Below are 21,169 nucleotides of genomic sequence, written 5' to 3'. Positions count from 1 at the left end.
ATAACATCAGGCCCATATAGGAGACCCACCCATCAGATGAGACACATCAAGGGACCAAAGGGACTGAGGGAGGAGATACACGTGCCATTTCCCACAAATAAATAAATACAAAATTTAAGTAGTTTTAGAACATGAGGCAGAAGAGACTCATTTTTTAGAAAATCATATCCAAAAACATCAAAACCTACAAGTGAACCATCGTATATGTTGACGCTCATGCTGGAATTAACATAAGTAAATACATTTACTTCAAAAGGATTTTACTCCTTGAAATGAATGAACAGAGCTTTTTCATACTAATCTGAGATGGGCAGCTGGAGTGGGTGGCTAGATATGAGCTACATTATCTATTTATTAAGTAAATGGAGAACTGAGGATCAGCTCCACGACTGAATACTTACATTCCTTCACTATCTCAACCCACAGATAAACAACTGAGCAACAGTGTCATTTCCTAAAGCCCAGAGAGGTAACCTCCCACAAACAAGACATCTAACATGGACACTATGTCCTTATAAGGTGTACTTTCAGTTACAACCCAAAGTTGAGGGTGATAATGTGTTTTTGTAGCACAAAAGATCAACAAAACACTGTCTGGTGAAAGACTTGGTCATCTGTTATTTCCTCACACAGAGGTAGAGTGTGGAAACTAGTTGTCTACAGCAGACCTAAATCCTGACTCCCTACTCATCTCATGTAATGATTTTAGTGTAGACAACCGTCCTCAAGTTGAGAGGATTGAACAGCAACATTGACGAAAAGTGCAATCCAATAATATATCGTCAAAAGATTATCAGCTCAATTCAAACATAGCAAACCCCCCGAAAAATATAATTTCCAGCACCTGTGTGAAAGCTTGTGCTTTCTTGTCTTAGTGCCCACATGTGTACTCCCCTTTTATAAAATGAATATGCTTCATAAATAAATTCATTTTCATGTTTCACGTGGGTGTGTACCTTTATGCAGTCGTCGAGATTCACTTTCCTTGTTGGTCAAGGAGAAGATCTTTGGGAGAATACTACCACAGCTGGTGCTCTGGACCAGGGGCTGGTGGCACTGCGAACGACCAACACATTTTCACTTCAATATACCTCATAAAGGACCTGAACATTAAGGTCATGAACACACGCACAGACCAAAATAAAGGCTCACGCTACATTACTGGTAGAGATTCATGCCACTTATGTCTGTAGGACCATCTTCTCTGCATGTGCGTGTACCTTGCTTTGGAAGCTGCGTCCGAGCGTCGCGCACGTAAACTGAGGGTTCAAAGTGGGGGGAGTTCTCTTCCTGGGTAAAGTATCGCTTAGGTGGGACCCGCCTTCTCTCTCAGACCGCCTCTTCTCCTCCAGGAAACGGAAATGCTAATTTAAAAACACAAAAAAAAGGAAAAATGTCTATTATTCATGATGTGATTAAAACTTACAACTAACATAGAATTCATTCCCTCCTTTGAAAAGTGTAATGACTTCAACGCAACAGCTACCAGCTATTATAATCATTATAATTAAAATAAGTACATACAATGTGAATATGCTGGCTATATTAAGTGCTTGTTGGTTGTGTAGTGTAAACAAGCACACGCACGTTACCTGCCTGTGCCGTTGGTGTGTTTTGGCAGGAAGGGGAGGCGGGGGAGAGTCGGGGAGAGGGGAGGGGTCTCGGTATGACACCATGTTCTCTGGCCAGTGCACAGAGGGCGTTTTGGGAAGAGGACGAGAATTTTTATGGGAGGAGGAAGAAGAGGAGGAAGAGGATTGACAGTCGACCGGTGAAGGAGAATGATAAAGCTTTGAAGAAAGAAAGAAACGTTGTGAGCAAACTAAAGTAGTCCAAAAGGTGAAGGCACTGCAGAAGAGAGGTTTTCAGGGAGGGGGAACTCTCATTGTGTGTCTTTGTGTGCTAAACTAAAGATGAAAAAACAAAAACAACTTTATACCACGACACACACCTCATCCTCCGTCGATTTGGGGGTGTCCTCGTCGGAGAAAGGGTTTACCTCAGACTCAGGAGAGGTTTTGGCCAGAGGGCGGGCAGGGGCAGGTTTAGGCTCCTGCCCAAGCTGTGAGTAAAGCTCATTGATTTCATGGACTGTGACATAGCCCTGGAGCATGTGAGGAGGAGAAACCAGGGAGAGAAAGTGAGGGTGCATTAAGCATGGGGTGAGTCAGGCAAATTAAAATGTCACACATGACAATTAGTTGTTAGAATGATGCAGAATGTGATTGCAATCAATTATGGACACGCAGAACCGTTAAGATACACATGATAAGAAATTCTGTCAGGATCAAGTCAGTGTTATTATCGTGCAAGTTTGTGCTGCACTCATTATTAATCAGCTCCAATTATTGGGACTGATCTTCCTGAATTAGAGGAACAGGTGATTACATGAACAAACCAAAAGAGGCAAGCAGGAGAAATGAAGTGAAGGAGGGAAATATGAGCTAAACTAGAAATATATACATCTGAACCACGCAGAAAACACAGAGATATACGAGTCAAACCAAACAAAAATACCTCTGCCTTCTTGAGAGAAACAGAGGAAAGGAAGAAGTGACACACATCAGCCAGAGAGGCGGTGTCCTAACAAGCAGATGAGGAAATCCAACCGGTCAGATCTCAAGGAGTCTCCCTACTTAATAAGTCTTCAGGGGATCACAGAAGCCGTCCATCCAACCTACCTCCCTTAGGGAGAAGCTCCGGCCACCAGTGAGGTCTGCATACTTTCTTTCTAGCAAGGCAAGGTGCTCCTTCTCCTAACACCCAGGAAAAAACACAACAGGAATTAAAAACAATCTGAAACTGAAACAAGTCTCGTTTACAGACATGCATGCACATGAAAACATGGATCTGCTCGTACTCTTTGCAGCATTGATTCAAGGCTGCTCCTCTCCTTCAAGAAGCTCTCCTTCTCCTGCTGAGCCTGCTGGGTAATCTGCACTGCCTGCTTCTTAAGAGTTGACAGTCGCTCCTGAAAGAGGAGGAAAGAGTAAAAAAGCATGAGTTGTTTCATTTAGAGTGCAACAATCCTGCTTCTGTCACAACATCATTGGATTAACAAGTAGAACAACAAAACCTTAGTTCGTTGCTTGTCATTCTAATATTCAGAGAAATTCCTTTATTTTCTGTAATGCAAAAAAAAAAAAAAAATGTTATACATTCTGGATTCATTACAAATCAACTGAAATATTGCAAGCCTTTTATTATTTTAATATTGTTGATTATGGTTTAAAGTTTAAGATTAAGATTCCCAGAATATTCAAATTTTTTGAGATAGGATATTTGAGTTTTCTTAAACTGTAAACCATAATCAGCAATATTAAAATAATAAAAGGCTTGCAATATTTCAGTTGATTTGTAATGAATCCAGAATGTATGACATTTTTGTTTTTGTAATTGCATTACAGAAAATCACAATATTCTAATTTTCTGAGACAGTCCTGTAAAGTGAGCTCCTACTTTGCGGGTGACGGAGCTGCGCTGGTAGTCTGCAATTTCCCTGAGAAGCTCTTGAGCCTGGTTCTCCTTCTCCTCATCCTGCCGGCTCTCCTTTTCCAGCTGCTGAAACTCCAGGTCCTCAAACCGCTTGGTCTCTGCCTCCAGCACTTCACAATCCTGACACACACAGCCAAAAATACTCAATGGACAAGTAAAAATCAGCAAGACAACGAAATGCACTTTGGATGCACAAATAGAGCCACACATGCTTCTATGTAGTGCACACATATGAAAGATAACTTGCAAGTGTTCATAAACAATCTCAGAGGACGCAAGTTTGTGATTCCTGTAGACGTCTCTATTCTCTATCTCTACGGCTTATATATGAGCTAAAACATGTCTTTCTCTGATTCTGTTAGCTGTTGATCAATCCTGCACACCCTCTGCTCAGAAAAGCTTCACCTTCAGTTGTTGGATTTCTTCAGGACCTGTTTCATTAAGAACTGGACTTTAACCAGATTTTCCAAAATATTAACCCCATTCTTCTTTCACCTCCTAAGACCTGGCGTACACACATGTGGACATCACACATTGTGTTGTCTGCATCATCATTTTTACATTTCTTAAGGGGGCTTGAAGCCATGAGAATTTGCACCGGGTCAGAGGTCAGGTATCATTTAGGTGAACGATTCCTGTGTTTAGACTTGTCTTCTTGCAAGATACACTTTTGAACAACATTCAGATTATGGAAAGATGAGAATTTAATCATTGCATCAATGATTGGAAAGGATTTTTGTTTCCCCAATAGTACCAGGTCCATGTTTTATAGAGGAGGTATATTTTTCCTTTGAACCAGAGTTCTACGTTGGTCTCAGACGTCCACAAAAGATTTGGTCAAACTGTCCACAGGATTGTTAACAGTGGGACTAGAAATGCACTCGAGCATTCTCCGTGTTTCCACCCAGAGCCTTCCATTGTTGGCAGACTGAATGACATCAGCATTAATGAATGTGAGAGAACATTTTAGTTTTTCAGAAGTCATCCTGGACTCATTTGTGACCTTGCAGACTATATCACACAATTTGTAATTTTTACTTATTTTATTTAGTCGACCACCCCTGGAAATGTTAATCATCCAGAATCTTTTTCACTTTCACACAACCAGCCTGGCTGACTGTGGATTGGTTTCAAACTCTTTACAACCTTGTACGGTCTGGTGACCTTGAACTACTGTTTTTGACTTCAAAAGATTTCCTTTCAGAATAACTGCTGCTCTAACAGCCCATTCAGACCTTCACTAAAAGTATTTGGAGGAAATGCCTTTCTTTCTTTCTTTCTCTCTTTTAGGATTTCTGTGAAAAAAAACAAACAAAAACAAAAAAAGTTCATATTAATTTAGAAACACATTTTTAAAAAATACTGAAAGACTTCAAAAGTCTTAATGGGAAAAATCCATAATTACTTTTCACAATTTTTTCTTCAATAAATACAAAAAATTAAGTTATAAATTAAAAGGAGCTACACAGAGTTTCCTCCTAATACATGGATGTAGTCACTAATAAATCAATTATATTTATTTAAAATATTTCTGAGGTGAATCTGCTTTGAGAAAACCAAAATTATACAAACAATATGCAAATAAACCAAAGAAATAAATACATCGCTCTCATGCAGTCATGCAGACACCGATGGGCACCCCTTGCTTGAGTAAACATGCAATGTTTCACATAACTCCCACATCTTTTTTCGTTACCATGCCTGATAAAATCACAGATAGCCCTGCATGAACTGCAAAAGCTGAAGCCTTAAACTTTAAGTTAAAATTCCAGCATTCCCGATCAGATCTCATAGCCTAACCACCAGACGTGTGTTATCTTCCTCTAAAGACATAATACCTCTGATAAACAAAATACCGTGTAAACACAGAAAAGAACAACAAGTTAGGCAACGAGGAGGCAGAGTATGAAAATAAGGTGAAGACTGAAGGTTGCCAGGGGGAAGGTTGGAGGGAATGTTAGTTAGGTAAATACTGTGCATTTTCACATGTGAGTTCAAGTATGCAATCATCAAGACATCTTTCCACATGAGCGCTTCTTGCCTTGGCAGTTGCACATTTGCAATTTCTTTTGCAACTGTGTTACATTTCCTAGTTATGTTGAATATTTTCCTGCATGTTTTTCAAGTTTTCCTGTTTTTTGGGCTTAAACAAGAAATTATACATTTCCCAATCAGTGTGTGTGTGTGTGTGTGTGTGTGTGTGTGTAGGGCTGGGGATCGATTCAAATGTCAAGAATCGATTCGATTCCGATTCTTAAGATTCAGAATCGATTATCAAGATTTGATTTGATCCGATTCCGATATTGATTTGGGTTAGTGTTATTAAAACTGTTTTTTGAGCTGTTGCATGAATTATATGACTGTAGTTATGCAAAATATTACTACTAGTATAATATTGAGATTAAACAGCAAGTATTGGCAGCTAATGATGCTGTAAGGATTAATCAGCTCCCAGAATGCTGATAGAACTGCTTTCAGAAACATCATGTGGGTCAGAATTATCAAACAGATCCAGGACAAACAGAGACGGATGAAATCGGTTTGATTTTTTCCCACATTCCGTTTTTAATTGTTCCATTTTCGGTCTATTTTGGTTTTTAATTTTTGAGCATTTGGTTTTTAGCATTTTTTGCAAATGTAACCCCCAAGACAGTATATAAAGTAATGAAATATAGACAATTTATGCAATTATAACACTTAATGTTTTCATACCTTTAAACATATTTAAAAAAAAAATATATATATATATATATATAAATAAATAAAAAAAAAAATAAATAAAAAAAAAAAAAGACATATGAATCGATTTTTAGGAATTAATATGAGAAATGATTTAGAATTGGGAAATCGATTTTTTCAACACAGGCCTGTGTGTGTGTGTGTGTGTGTGTGTGTGTGTGTGTGTGTGTGTGTGTGTGTGTGTGTGTGTGTGTGTGTGTGTGTGTGTGTGTGTGTGTGTGTGTGTGTGTGTGTGTGTGTGTGTGTGTACTGACCCTGGCTAGCTGCTCCTGCAGGGGCTCCTTGGTGGCTTCAGGGCAGCTGTCCAGCTGGGAGCGCTGCTCACACACAATCTGAGCCAACCTCTCTACCCTGTCCCTTTCTGCCTGCAGCAACTCACACGCCTGACACACAAACATGTACATACACACGTTCCCATGTACACATTTGTTTATGTGTACGTATAAATGGATAGACAATCACGCACGCACACGGGACAGAGAGAGGATGGCTGAGTTAGTGAGGAGTTAGGAGTCACAGTTAGTTGCTATGGCGATCAGGTCAGTAAGGCTAGCCTTGAGGGAGGGGAAGGAAGGCTGCAGGAAAATAAACAAATCTGGCAGAGCAATGGAAAACTGGTTACAGGAATTGAGGAGGTGGAGTATGGAGATGGTATAGACTGTGCATTAAATGTTGGAACCTGTCTTTTTCAGTTTGTTTGAATGGAAATGACGGAAGGAATGGGTGGGAATGGAGGAGGAGGGGGGAATATGGAAGGATTAACTATCCCATTAATGGTCCATCCTATCAACACCACAACATACACAGGCACCCAAAATCTGTGCAAGCACTCAACTGCTGAAATGCAGTTTTGAACGCTCAGCGTAACACTTATCTCATCCGCTCGTCTGTCTTTCCCTTTCTCTTTTAGTACCATAATGGGGGTTTTATCATCAGCATTATCTGCTCGCTGTGGCTGCATGGAAAAGTCAGACTCGGGCCAGGACGCAGTCCAACAAAGGGAAATGTCTGAGAGTCAAACCAAAGTACAGTATAGCTATGTGTGTGTTACACACACACACACACTCACAATAAATTCCTTACACTTCCCACTTCATCCGTTTGACCGTATTATAGTATAAACATGGAACACGCTTGTGTGCATACATCTGTGCTTGTCTTGGAGCACGGTGTGTCAGATAGGAATACTTGGCGGCCGGTGCACCCTGGACAGTATTAGCAGATATATATTTGGACCAGAGAGAGCATGAGAAGGATTAACACCTTCTGCCAAGTCACATGACCCCTGAATGTATGAGAGCCTCTGGCCTGCATTCATATTTTCAATAACATCTGCCATTTATAAAATTCTGGTAAAAGCTGCATGCTCAAAGGTTGGCTTTGAAACACCCATAAAAAGTGTTTCCATTACTTAAGTTTCTAATCTTTGATTGATTGCTTATATCACTTGCTGACAGAGAACTTCCAATGATTTGCAGATGATGTATCATCAGAGACATTAGTCTGTGTGAAAATCTTTAATCAGTCTCTTATTACAGATAAAAATTGTTGATTGAATACCTTTTCTTTTTCCTGTTTGGACTTGTTCTCCAGGTCCTCCAGCTTGTTGTGAAGTGCTTCCAAAGCATCTTTTTCCCGCTGCAGAGCAGCTACCTCTGATTCTTGCTCAGCTTCGACCAGCGCTTGCTCCACTTCCACCTTTAAGAAACGAGCAACTTCATGGATCTATTCATTTATTCATGTTTCAATAAAATGTGAGTTAAATTAATATTTAGATTTTACCTACAGGGAAAGTTGGACTTTTTCTCCAAAACAAAAAGACTCTTAAATATGAATAAACCTATTTGAATGGTAAGGATGGACATTGCCAAGCATCTGGTCCTCCCTCTTTACCTCTCGGGCAGATTCCTCCATTTGGTTGTCCAGCTCTTTGATTTTCTGCTCCAGCTCCTCCATGTTGTTCAGCGCCTGGATCCTCTCCTCCTCTACACGTCTCACGTCCTCCTCTGAAGGCATCGAGTGCTGTCCTCTGCTTTGGGATGCATCATCTAGACCCTGCTGACAAAAATCAGCATTATAAATCATTAATTAATCACCAAAAAGATCAAGTTTAAGGGGAAAATCATGCTAATTATCAGTAGACGTTAAAAATTCAAATACGGGAATCCTTCACATCCTGAACCTTTACTTTTAGGTTGCTGGATATGTAAAAAGATGAAAATCTGTAACAAACATGTGTAGGCACAAGCACACAAACACAAGCACCAGCTGTCAACTGTAAATGGTAACACATGGCCTACTCTGATCTAATAAATGAGCTGTAAATATCCCCCATCTGTGCATGTGGAGGCTATCAATACTTTCCATGCATTGCGCTTGCATTTTCCAAAAGAAGCGTATACACCCCCCCACATTAGTCCTCTGTGATGAAGCACAAGGTGCTGCACTTGTTTCACTCTTTCATGCGGTAGATGATGACACACTGGTCAACTAAAGTATTCAATGTAGGAGAGTAATACGAAGACTGACTGAAATTAGGTCACCCACAAAGCTGCTGAACCAAAGCATGATAAAGTCTATTTGAGTCCACATGAAGCTGGTTCACAAATGCTTATTTTTTCCATTCTCTCCGCATAAATAGAACTAATGGATCTTTAACACTTAATTGACCATAACTATATAACTACAAGCCTATCTGTGCATGCATAATTGCAGAAAGTTTTCTAAAAAGAACCCAAACAGTTGTTGGCGTGTCATACCTCACTGGTCATCTGTGCACGTGGAGAGGGTGATGGGGCGTAGCTTCGCACACTGACAGCAGGAGACTCGGCCCTGCTGTGTCCGCTGGTGCGCCGCCGTCGTACCTGCAGATCCTCATCGTAGAAACCGTTCTCTGATCGATGAGGGGTCATGTGACCATTGCCTGCTGTTCCATTGAGAACCGAGGAGTCCGAAAACACTGATGGCGTGTCATCGTCGTCGTCGTCGTCGTCATCGTTCACTTGGAGCTTCTCCAGTTCCTGGTTGATCTTCTGAAGGTCTGCAACAGCTGAAGTAGAACTTGGAGGGGGTCCACCTCCGTCCCTTTCAGACCGGCCGAGCTCGGAGCAAAGAGACAAGATGGTTTCTAGCCGCTGCCTCTCCTGCGATGAGCACAAAGATATAAACATGGATGAGTTATTAGTGCAAAAAAGTGGGGTTAAACTAATAGCATTACCTGTGGAAGCATCGTAGAAGCGACTAACTGCAGGTGAAACCTCCTAAAAAGATTATTTACTTTTTACCAAGTATCATCCCTTCCTGTATATCTTTAAAAACCTACGGCTAAATATATAACTTTAGTATTTTGGGAACAATATTTCCCGTCACTGCGAACCGCCACAGCCAGAGTCCCCCTCCCAGAGTTGTGGATGTCCGAGCGCAGCTATATGTGGGGAGTTACGGGAGCTGAGGAGAGTCAAAAGGAACCTCACTGTAACATCTATGGAGTGAGAGGTATATGAGCCACACAACAAGTAATATTAGAAACAGACAGAGGGAGGGGGAAAAGGACATACTTATGTGTACGTGAATGACAGGATATGAGAGAGAGAGAGAGCTAATGAGACAGCTGTCAACTACATTGAAATGTATGTGTTAAGAACAAGTCATGACTCAAACACAGTAATGCCTCTGTTTGTGACATCGCCAAGGCAACAAGACACTTTCCAGGGAATTGTGCTCTAGGAAGGAAGTTGCATCATGAATGTCATCATATGGTCTTATTCTAGGTTATAAAGACACGAGACTGCAAACTTCACAGACTTCCTATTGTTTATTATTTAACTAAAGTAAAAATATTGTGCAATTCAAAAAATAATTTAAAAACCATACTCTGGATATTTATAGACATGGTGGTATATAATCATAATTTTGGGGGAAATTGAACTGAATCTCTGGTATTATGTTTGGTATTGGCTGTGTATTTATAGGTATAGGTATGTGTGTGTACGTGTGAAAATCTACGTGTATATGAGTATGTGCACTGTATATGGGTTTAGAGGCATGATGATGTATCAATGTGTATGTGCGCGTATTGTATATAAGCATGCTATATATGATTTGATGGTATAAAGGTTAGGGCATCTATAAGCTTGTTAGCTAAGCTTCAGCCCTAACCCTTTCGGTCAGACCTGTGTACCCTTTTTTTGTTTTGTTGGAAGGACTTTTTTATTTTTTTGCTTATCGAAATAAACAAACTCAAACTCAAACTCATTGTTTATAGAAATTAAATATTTAAAAAGAATGTTATGCATTAGATTAAATGAATCATTAGGCACAATAAAAATGGCAATATTCTTATACAAGTGTGAAAGCACACAAACACACACAGCCCGTTTATAATGTGTAATGTGAACCACTGAGCCGATATAAAACAAGCCTGTGTCAGTTTGTCACCTTGTTCTGTTTTAATGGACACAAGCCTCTGCGGGGCTCCAACAAGATCAGCTGTTAACTTGAGACCGAGACGTGGACAGAGGGAACCCGTGAAAGAATAGGCACCGTCATTTCCCCCCCAAAAAAGAGATCAAGAAATCAAAAGATGGAAAATCAGCGAAGAGAAAGCTAAAGCAGAAGCAGAAATAGAGAAAACAGGAAGAGAAATGTGAGCTGATTTTATTTTAGGTTGACGCACAGTGGAGAAAAAGACTGTAATGCTGAAATAAAAAAGTACTTAAACCCTTTAAATCAGTGGTCCCCAACCTTTTCTGCACCGCGGACCGGTTTAATGTCTGACAATATTTTCACGGCCCAATCTAAAGATGTTATTGATAAAAACTAAATAAAATGACAAGATCGGCATTAAAAACGGTGGTATTTTCTCTATAATATTATAATAATAATAATAATAATAAATAAAATAAAATATTGGAAATTGTAAATTACCTTTAATATGAGTATTTCTATAAATGTGTTTTTATGTCTCATTAATGTTATTTAAAGGCAGGCCTTTATTTTATTTGTTATATATTAAGGAGACCAATATTTAGTGCTTTTATTTTGAAGGCGTCTCTCCGAGACATTGTAAATTAAAGGCATTTTGGACTTTAATAGTAAAAGTTTAACGGCAGTAGCAAACTGTGTCTGAAAGACTAAACTAGTGTCGGGAAAGCTAAAGTGGTGCCTAACTGACACAAAAAGCACCTGCTGATAAGGATTTGTTTACTTTGCAAATGTTATGCCGTATTTATGTCCAGCTTGAGTTTGGTTGCCATGGTTACTCATGTATTGTGGTTAACGGTAGCCAAGTGAGCAGCTGTGTCGGTCTGTATTTAAGTTAAATGAAACTTATATGAATGGAGAAAGACTAACTCTATTTTATTTTATTCCTTTATAGCTCTTAAGGTGTGTTTGCAGTTTATTTACATCCAAGGAATAAAAACATTGTGAACCATCAGTTTGAGAGTCAACCATCATCAATCGGGGCTACAGAAATTATTTTTTCTTTCTGTGCGGCCCGGGGGTTGGGGACCACTGATTTAAATGGCAACTAATAATGTTTAGTTGACATAAATACAGAAATTCAGCCCTCTGACGTCCTTTAGTCCCTGTGATTTAGATTTTGGGTTTCCAAAACTTACCACTAGGGGGCAGACAAAGCTAAGACGACGTTCAACGGCTTGAACTTTGGGCAGTGCTTAAAATGATTTGGAAAATACAGCAACTCCCAGACCGTTTAATTGGCCAATTTTAATGCCTATTATATCATGGCTCCAGAACATATCAGGACTGCAGACATTAAATAGATATTCCATCTAAATATTGATCGAAGTGCAGAGTGGCACTAATAAGAACTTACTTACTCACCAACAACATAAAAATACAGCTACAATTTGTGAAATAGTTCCATTTATAATAAAAATGTCTGTCATTTTTCATGCTCTCTATAAAATGTAACCAAGTTTCACAAATCCACTACTCAGTCATTCAATGGAAAATCATTGAGAAATACTAAAACTATGTAAATAAAAAGCAAAAAAGCTAATGAAATTAGCACAAAAAAAAATAAAAAAGGGGCAGAATAATTGAAATATGTCTCTTTATATCTCAGATTTGTATGAACTTAAAAAAAAATATTTCTCACAGTCAAAGAAACATGTATGAGAATTTGGCAGGGTCAAAGAAATACATATAAAGATAGAATGATAGTAAAGGTCATCATGGGTCCTGCATGTTTCTGCGTTTATCCACCTGCTACACTGTAACTCTGTAATCTTGGTTTCTCTGACCCTCGTGTGACTGATGTGTTCTGTGGCTCCTCGGCGGTAAAAACCACGCTGGGCGGACCTCCAGATGACTGACACAAACAAGCACCCCAAATATACACATACACAAACACAAGTCCAAGTAGAAGGTTAAGAATAGTGCTGTTAGTATGGGCTGACTGCCAGAAGCATCTGTTGAGTGGTAAACCTCACTGCATGCATGTGTGTATGTGTGAGAGACCAAAGAGATTGCTATTCTGAAGGCATGCATCTCTACTCTCACCCCACATCTTAAGAATGTGTAAAATATCATCACTATCTTCTGCTTAATACAGAGACGGGTGATGCTTACACTCAGCTTTAGAGTGGTAAACTATTACCCTTACAGACATCTGAAAATGTAGCTAAATCTCAGAAATAATTTGCCTTCAATCAAATAGATGTGGGCAAATACTGTAAGACAGTGGTTCCCAAACTGGGCGGTGCTATTGCAGGGGGGGCGCAACGAGGTTGGAAGGTAGATTCATTTAAGATTTTTTATTTCTTTGCAGTGAGAGAGAGACAGGAAATAGCGGGGATCTGTAACATGAAGCAAGCCCACCCCACTCACTGAAAAGGTGTGTGGATTAAAGCTGACATTTTTGCAGAGCAATTGTTGAAATTTTGATTATTTGTTTAGCTGTTGCTGCTGGTTTTTTTCCCCTCAGGGAGCTGGTTATTTTTGGAAAAAAAATATGTTGAAAGTAATGCATACTGTATTGTACAGTAAAAAGGAAAAAAAAGAAACGTGTTGCACACATGAAGCAAGCCCACTCACATCACTGAAAAGATGTGGCGATTAAAGGTGTAATAATTAGAGCAAATGTTCAGATTTTGGCTCCTGTTTGTATTGTTGTTGTTTCAATCTCTGGGAGCTGGTCAGGTTGAAAATCTATTTTTACAGAGATGGACAGTTTTTTCGCACATATGTTCAATATATGAAATAAATTGCAGTCGCATTTGAATGCAAAAGATGTGTGTCTGTGTTGGGGTCAGGGGGGGGGACTCGGAAATTCTGTTACATACAAAAGGGGGGCCTGGCAAAAAAAGTTTGGGAACCACTGCTGTAAGATATTGTGAAAAAAAAATAATGATTGCCCTTTAAAAGCACATAAACTTGAATTTCCAACTATATTGACACTCACCAGCCGTTCCACCTCCTGTTCACGAAGTCTCTCCTCTTTCTGGCGAAGATGGTAATCTGTTAGCTCCTCTTTGCCACTCAGTGAGCTGATGCTTCCCCTTCTTTCCCTAAAGCCTCCTGGTGGCATCACCCCAGCCTTCCCAAAGGACATCTTCCTTTCCCCCAAACCAATACCAGGTTCAAGCCCCCCCTTCCCAAAGGAAGCCCTCCTCTCCCCCAGCCCCAGACCTGGGGCGCTGATGAGTTCTAGACCTCCTCCTCGCCTCTCCCTCTCTCCCGAACACATCTCTTTCCCCGAGGAGACTCCTTGGCCGGCCAGACGTTCCCCTTCTGCGGGGCTGGAGCTGGTGGAGCTGACCGAGCCCAGAGAACTGGTGGAGGTGAGGCTGAGTTTTTTGGCGACACGGGGAGAAGACGAGCCTCCGGGTTTGGATGGGATCGTCACGTCTGGAGGGGTCACGGGGGAGGAGATGGACTGAGTGGTTGAGGAAGAACTCTTAAGGGTGGAGAGGGAGATGGACACAACACTTTCACCCTGATTCGGGGTCTGGATTTGGTTCCTGTAAGAGGCTTGCTGGCAGGAATTGCTGGAGTTGTGGTTGAGTTCAGGGCTGGTATTCCGACTGTTGCTAAATTTATATCCGCCAGCAATATCAGAGCGTCTTGGAGGAAGCGTTGACAAGGTCAGTGCTCCATTGTCACCACGAGGAGATGGCGAGGGGCAAAGGCGTGGCAGCGAGCGGCTATGCCCCCCTGTCATCATGCTATTCAGGGAACCAGCTGAGTATTTCCTGGTTCGACTAGCGGGCGACGGGTCTTGGTTCCCATAGCTGCGACGGCCCAGACGGGGACTCGAAGGCATGCTGGCCGCTCCGCCCGCGGATGGAGCGCGAGATGAAGAGGACGGGGGAGGAGCAGAGAGCAAGAAGCTATCGCTTCCAGCGACGGAGGAGGAGGAACCTCCACCGTTCCACGTGGACAGCAGAGGAGAGGAACCTTGGTGGTGCAGTCGCCGGCTGTCGCCGATGCCGCCGCTGTCCTGACTGCGGCCAATGGAAGTGCGCGAGGCGAGAGAAGACGACGAATCGGATCGTCGACCGGGACCGGTTTTCAAAGACATAGGGGGCCGATCAGACCCGTAGTAACGCCTTGCCTGGTCCTGGTAGGACGATGAAGACGTGGTAGGACTAGAGACGGGTGTGGTGGGAGGAGACTAAGGGTAAAGAAAAGAAATATCACAAAATAAGAAATAGTAAAACAGCGTTTCACTGTTTTGTCTAATAACCAGTACTGGAGTTGAGGGGGGATGAGGGGGGATGGCATCCCCCCTGAAATAAAAACGGTCAAAATCATCCCCCCTGTAAAACTGCCATCCCTCCTTTCCATCCCTTATGTAATTTCATCAATGAATGTGGTATTACTGCTATTTCAACATTTAGAGTCATCACCAGAAAAATAACACCAGAAAAATAACTTATTTGACAATTTTCACCTGTTTCAAGTAAATTTTCCCTTGAAATAAGTAGAAAAATCTGCCAGTGGGACAATATTTATCTTCTCATTACAAGCATAAAAAATGTTTTTTCCAGTGATGAGTCTTGTTTTAAGTGTAATAAGATTTGTTTTACTAAAATGAGACATTTTAACTAGAAACTAAATTTGACTTATCCTGTAAACGCATATTGATAAGTTCAGAAAACTGCTGCTATGTCATTCCTGCAGTATTTCTGCAGGTGTTTTGGTCACTGCTATTATTTGTAATATATTATATTATTTGTAATCAGCACAAATTATCTGTCCCCATATGATAAAATCCACCATCCCCCCTGATTTTTTTTTTACAACTCGAGTACTGCTAATAACATACTGCATGCTGTTCCAAGAAAACCAAATGAATAAGCTAAATTGTGTTGCCTGTTAAACACTTTAAAAGAGCCCAAGACAACAGCCAAAACACGGATTAGCCATGTTGGTTATTGTAGGTAATGAGTAAAAGGTCCTCTTTGTTTCACTCAAGATAGACATTCACACTAACCACAAATACTTCCCAATCCCTATGGGAGCATGCCGTAGAAGGATAATAAACCCTGAAGTGGAACTAAATGATGGCTGACCTGTGTCACGCTGAAGTAGGAGGGGTTGGCGCTCCCATTGGCTCTCAGGCTGTTTTCCAGGGCAGTTTTCTTGCGTTGCAGAGTATCCATCAGGTCCCGGAGCTCAGAGGCCGATCGCATGCCTCTAGCGGTGCCGGTGCCCCCCACCACCGCATGACTGTAGTCACTGCTGAACTTCAGATAATCTGCAACGGGGAAGAAATCCAATACCAATCATGAACGCGCAAAAGAGAGTTTCAGATGTGTGAGGAGTTGGAGCCGAACCAAGAAAGGGAACAGAAAGAAAAAGGGAAAAGCGGGAGGGGCAGTGGTCATAAAGAAAAGAAGGAGCGGAGAAAAAGAGCTTGGACGTACATCTTAAGTTGTGGTCGTTCATAATTGAGCCTGCGACAGAATAAACGCAGCCAAAGCAATCCATACCTGCTAATGATTCCCAAAAATAGGAGTCAGCTCGCATACACATACACACTCAACCAACCAGTTGATCCAAAGTAAACCATTTGACTTAAGATGATTATTATAGAAAAGGATATTTAGTAAATGATAAAGGCTGCAAAATATTCACAACCCCCACCCATCTCACAACGCTCCCTGAAGCCATTATTAAAAGCTGTATCAGCAGTCGGGTCTCTCTCCAGATCTAAAATAGGTCCCATCCTGCTAAATCTAACTGTTGAATATCACCCAAAATAGATTTTACCTAACACGATAGAAGAATGTCTGATTTAAGGCTCGTGTTTAATTTTCATTGACGTTTTCTTCGAGACACGCAGGTGAAAGCCATTACATTACCTAACCATTATATTAAGTTAAGATATATGTGAGGGAGCTGCCAAGTTTTTAAATAATCTCTGGCTTTATGTGGAAAAGAAGCTATTACAGTGTTCACGCTTAGACCACCCAGCATTTAACTGCCACACACACACACACACACACACACACACATGCACGCACACAGAACATATTTCCGTCAGCTGAGAGCTGTGGTTCCACCTAAGAGAATACAAATGTGTTTGTTGCAAGTCTACGAATTCCAAGAGTGTACAAAGTGTGTTTACACTTTAGCTGAGTTATTTCGTAACACAAACTAAAACACATTAAAAAGTGCAATACAAAAAAAAAAAAAAAAGAAAAAAAATGTGTGGCTGTGGGAGAAAATGTCAAACCTTCAATGGTGGAGAGAAATAGGGCAGAAAAAAATTGCCCATCATAAGCTCCAGAAACACTCGCAGTGTTTTGAGTCCATACATGGGCAGAGTTGCTCTCCAGGCCTGGTGTGCATCAACTCTCTTCTGTTGCAATCATTCTCCACTGTGCCCAGATATCCTTGCTTCGTGTGGGAGTTTTTTTCGTTTAGCTGCATGTGTGAGACTCTTTACAGTCGGGAAAGGTAAAGGCATCAGCTGCGCGCGGGAACAGTTTCGTTAATGTTTGTGAACGTGAGGGGGAGAGGACAACATTCCTCGCGTCTAGGATTCAAAGAGCAAGAATTCAACTGGATACGGCGCACAAGCTCAAAGTACACACACCTTGTTCGAACCCCGATCAATCACTGAGTGAGAAGACACCAGAATCCAGCTGTATCACCACGGCAACAGAGGGCTACCATATGACAAAAACATTCCAATATGTTTTGAATTTTAAGTTGTAGCATGAATGTATTGTTGGATGTATTCAAAATGCATAAAAGTAATCTGTGCACAATATGATTTTTGGGATATGCTTGCAATGTGTTGCACTGATGCACATCTTGTTCTGCAGTCAGAGAGCACGCTAAGGCTTTTAATCTTTGTTTTGAGGAGAACTGGGGGAGCTATCTGGAGCTTTCAGATAGAAACCAGGATACAGGGAGATATAGATCCAGAATAACCACATTCCAAAAACATCAGATCCCAAAACATGATCAAAATCAAGATCAGCTGAACATTTAAGACTAATGTGCAGCTTGAGTGGAAGGACAGAACCATGCCACTCTCATACCACGTTTAGACAAAAGATGTGTAAATGGGAAGGTGAAACCTAAGCTGGGATGAAAATGGACATGGGTGATGAGGAGAATGAGAAGCAGCAAAATAAAGTCAGAGGAGCAAAGAGATAAAGACCAGAGATCCAGTGTGATTCCAATTCAGGGAAAACGCTTCACCAATCCACCACCAATCCCCCGTGTAAATACCTGTATTGTAGGCTAAAGCCGACACTGGACTCTTCTGAGGGAGCATGCTCTTCATCCTGCTGGCCTCTTCAGGGTGGTTGAATCGGAAAAAATAAGATTTACCCAGACAAAGTGAATATCCTGGAAGGAAAACAGAAAATATCAGGGATGAATTAAGATACAAATCTAGTAAAAGCAGTGCGGCAATTATCACATCATTAAAAGTTCAGCTGATCCTGTTCATTCTGCACAATTGGTGGAACCTTTTTCCTTTCTCAAATAGAGAAATATCATATTTACACATTGGGCTTCAACACAGGTGCTCATTCCTCCTGTTGTGGTCTAATGGGACCTTCATCTCAAAGTTATTTAATTCTAGTATATGCAAAAGCCTGAGCAAATTTAGCTTTAAGTCAAAAGCCAAAGACTCACTGAAAAAAAAGCAAAGAAATGTAATGAGCTGTGAGACCTGTGCGATCAAACGCCTTTAACATACCCAGTGCATATACTTATGTGAATCCATGCATATATACTACATACGTCAACAGTGGATGAAGACATTTATTACTGTTTGGTGTTAGTGTGAGCCTTAAATATTTATTCACAGCCGGACGCACTCTCACACAGCTTTTGCGTGGCTAGCCCTTCCAGGCCGCTGTGTTTTCTCTGGCCATCAATTACGCTGAGAGGGCCAGGTATTAAACAAGATGTCAGGGTCGCAACCTCTGTAATACGCAGAGCCGGCCACAGCTGTCCAAATACTTCAGACGGGGCAGCGATGCTGACAGGTCTTGTGCAAAGTAGCTACATAATAAAAAAAAAAAAAAAAAAAAAAAAAAAAAAAAAAATCGTAAAAAAAAAATCATAATGTAAGAACAAAAAGAGGAAAGAAAGTTACAAACAAACTGTCTGTTTCCTCACACCAGCATGCATCCCTTTTTTCCACTCTCTCTTTAAACCACTTTTTCTGAGAACACAAGGTTTAGGTAAGCCTCACCGTAAAACCTTCAAAAGTTCAACATGTGTCTAAAAGGCTGCAAAAGCTCCTCCTTGTGAGCCCTGTTACAGTTACATCAGATTCCTTGGACTTGAAGCCAGACACAGCGACTGACGCAGGGGAGGGGAGGAGGATAACACGAGAGTGAATGGAAAAAGGCTCAATAGAAAAACAAAAAAAACGGTTTTCCTTCTTTTACTTTCCCTCATACCCACTTTCCCTCCTTCCTATCGCTCTCACAACCCCATGTCCATCTGAAAAGAAACATGAGGCGCTATTAGCCTAATTTAAGGTTACAGTTTAAAGACAAAAAAGACTACCTCAGAGTGCCTCAACAGCAGATCTTTTTTTTTTTTTTTTTCGTGCCTTCAAAGCTGCGACTCTCAGCACGGGGGAAAGAGCTGATTGCAGTGTTGAGGTAGAGCGAACACCACACACACGTGAAAACAGATGGGACGTGTTTAGTCTACACAGCTGGACTGTGAACTTTTAAAATCCATACTTGTGTAAACAGAAATGTGCAGATTTAAGCTCAAACTGAGAGGAAGTGGCAACGAGACTGGAAGTTCAAAAGATGTGTCTATGTGAACAAAACACTCACAACTCTCCTCCTGTCAGCGAGTATGAGTAAGATTTAATAATATGTGCTTCTCTTTGCCAGACGTGAGTGATAAAAGTCTTTAGGTTGTTTTGCATGCTCTGTCTGTGTGTGTTTGGTTGCACGTCTCGTCAGTGTTTGTCTAATGAATAACAGTTCCTCTCAGTATTTAACAGGACAGCAAACACACAATCAGCCGGCAGTTAACTCTTGGGAAAATCTAATTTCCAACCCTCAATAACCTCGCCATGTGCCACTTCCAAAGTGGAGAGCAAGCTGTGATACCTTAATTTGTTCAGTGTTTTTTTTTGTTTCTTTTTAATTTCCTCCCAACGCACTGGCCAAACAAACAATAGCGGATCCTCCTGTGGTATCTTTTGCATGAATTTATGACAGGATGTTTGTCACTGTGATACAGAAAAAGACACTCAGGATCAGCTTTTTACATTCGAACGCACACACTAAAACTAACACCTCCCTAATCTGCACCGCTACAATCCATCTCAAAATCCATTCACATTCAAAAATGTTAACTGCTCACACACCATCTGAACTCAAGCTTGACGTCCTAAATGAATTTAAACAAACGCAACCCCCTAAACACACGCTGAAGCACTACAAAACACATTTAATTTCCTTCACGTGCTTACTTGTTTACAACCAAATTGAGTTTGCTTCCCATGTCAGAGCAGGCACTTTTAAATATGCACACCGCATGAAAAGACCCCCCTCCAACATAAAGAAAAAAAACAACCTTGAAATTAGTCTGTATATACAGTTATGGGCTAATTTAAAGTTTGCTATCTACAAAGCCAGACCTCAGAGTCTTTGAGGACACAGATGTAGGGGCTGTATGATGTCTGGAGCCAATTTCTGTTCCCATGTAGATCCACACTTACCACAATGTTATGGGAGGGGAAACTGTTCCCCTAGTTGGTTAACAGAAGAGGAGGAATTGCCAAACTGAGACCATTAGGCTAGGATGAAAAATAAACCAATTGCAGAGACCCCGTGTTCGACATGTGCCCGAATAAGGCTTAAGTTGCCCGTTTGCTCCCCATGTTTGACATGTAAAGTAATCACGCTCACTTCAAAGTGCAATCGTGAAAAATGATTCCCACTTTTCATCCAAATGAAAAGGCCGTTGTGGTCAGGACGGTGTTGTGATCCCTTAAATCTGAATGGGACAGAGACTGAAGATAAAACGGGATTTATTCATTCATTAAATAATGCATACAAACACAGGTCCCAGCGGGAGGGTAAATTGACCTCAAAACCACAAATGAACCCTCTCTGGGGGCACGAAGGTTCAAAAGCTATTTCATGAAAAACAAGCAGACTGGTCTTTCTCAGAGGGGATGACGCTGATTAGTTCAGTCACTGAACGTGCTCAGGATCTACCACCTCTCCGCTCTATCGCAAATCTCATTCACACATCATCAACACTTTTCTTTATGATACGGAAGCAAAAAGAAAAGGAAGAAAAGCTCAGATAGTGTGATCTAAACGCTTGGGTTTCCTTTCCATCAGTTTTATAATTGAATACCTGTGCTAAAATAGAGCAGATGTGCTAAGGGGAGCAGGAAGACCTGTGAAAAGAATGATATCCAGGACAATGAGGCAGGGTTTGCTTTCAGGTGTCAGGT

At 41.1% G+C, this 21,169-nt stretch overlaps 1 protein-coding gene across 6 annotated transcripts in view; it reads right to left on the bottom strand.

Moving 5' to 3' along the window:
- Nucleotides 1–21,169, bottom strand: part of phldb2b (pleckstrin homology-like domain, family B, member 2b) — a 45,249-nt gene that overhangs the window by 7,965 nt on the left and 16,115 nt on the right. For 2 of the 6 annotated variants that reach the window (XM_061713955.1, XM_061713960.1), the window contains 14 exons: nucleotides 17,950–18,069; nucleotides 15,777–15,961; nucleotides 13,664–14,875; nucleotides 8,994–9,377; nucleotides 8,128–8,292; nucleotides 7,795–7,932; nucleotides 6,489–6,617; nucleotides 3,460–3,615; nucleotides 2,861–2,971; nucleotides 2,682–2,756; nucleotides 1,952–2,104; nucleotides 1,593–1,790; nucleotides 1,221–1,364; nucleotides 957–1,056 (listed from right to left, as the gene is read on the bottom strand). In XM_061713955.1, the coding sequence (XP_061569939.1) occupies nucleotides 957–1,056; nucleotides 1,221–1,364; nucleotides 1,593–1,790; nucleotides 1,952–2,104; nucleotides 2,682–2,756; nucleotides 2,861–2,971; nucleotides 3,460–3,615; nucleotides 6,489–6,617; nucleotides 7,795–7,932; nucleotides 8,128–8,292; nucleotides 8,994–9,377; nucleotides 13,664–14,875; nucleotides 15,777–15,961; nucleotides 17,950–18,069 (3,270 nt within the window). The remainder of the gene's footprint in view (nucleotides 1–956; nucleotides 1,057–1,220; nucleotides 1,365–1,592; nucleotides 1,791–1,951; nucleotides 2,105–2,681; nucleotides 2,757–2,860; nucleotides 2,972–3,459; nucleotides 3,616–6,488; nucleotides 6,618–7,794; nucleotides 7,933–8,127; nucleotides 8,293–8,993; nucleotides 9,378–13,663; nucleotides 14,876–15,776; nucleotides 15,962–17,949; nucleotides 18,070–21,169) is intronic. The other 4 variants (XM_061713956.1, XM_061713958.1, XM_061713957.1 and 1 more) reach the window with 4 other exon arrangements.

The sequence above is a fragment of the Cololabis saira genome, chromosome 22, assembly GCF_033807715.1.
Source record: "Cololabis saira isolate AMF1-May2022 chromosome 22, fColSai1.1, whole genome shotgun sequence".
In the NCBI taxonomy this organism is placed as follows: Eukaryota; Metazoa; Chordata; class Actinopteri; order Beloniformes; family Belonidae; genus Cololabis; species Cololabis saira.
Note: the sequence above shows the minus strand (reverse complement) of the source record. Positions and strands in the feature narration are given on the sequence as shown.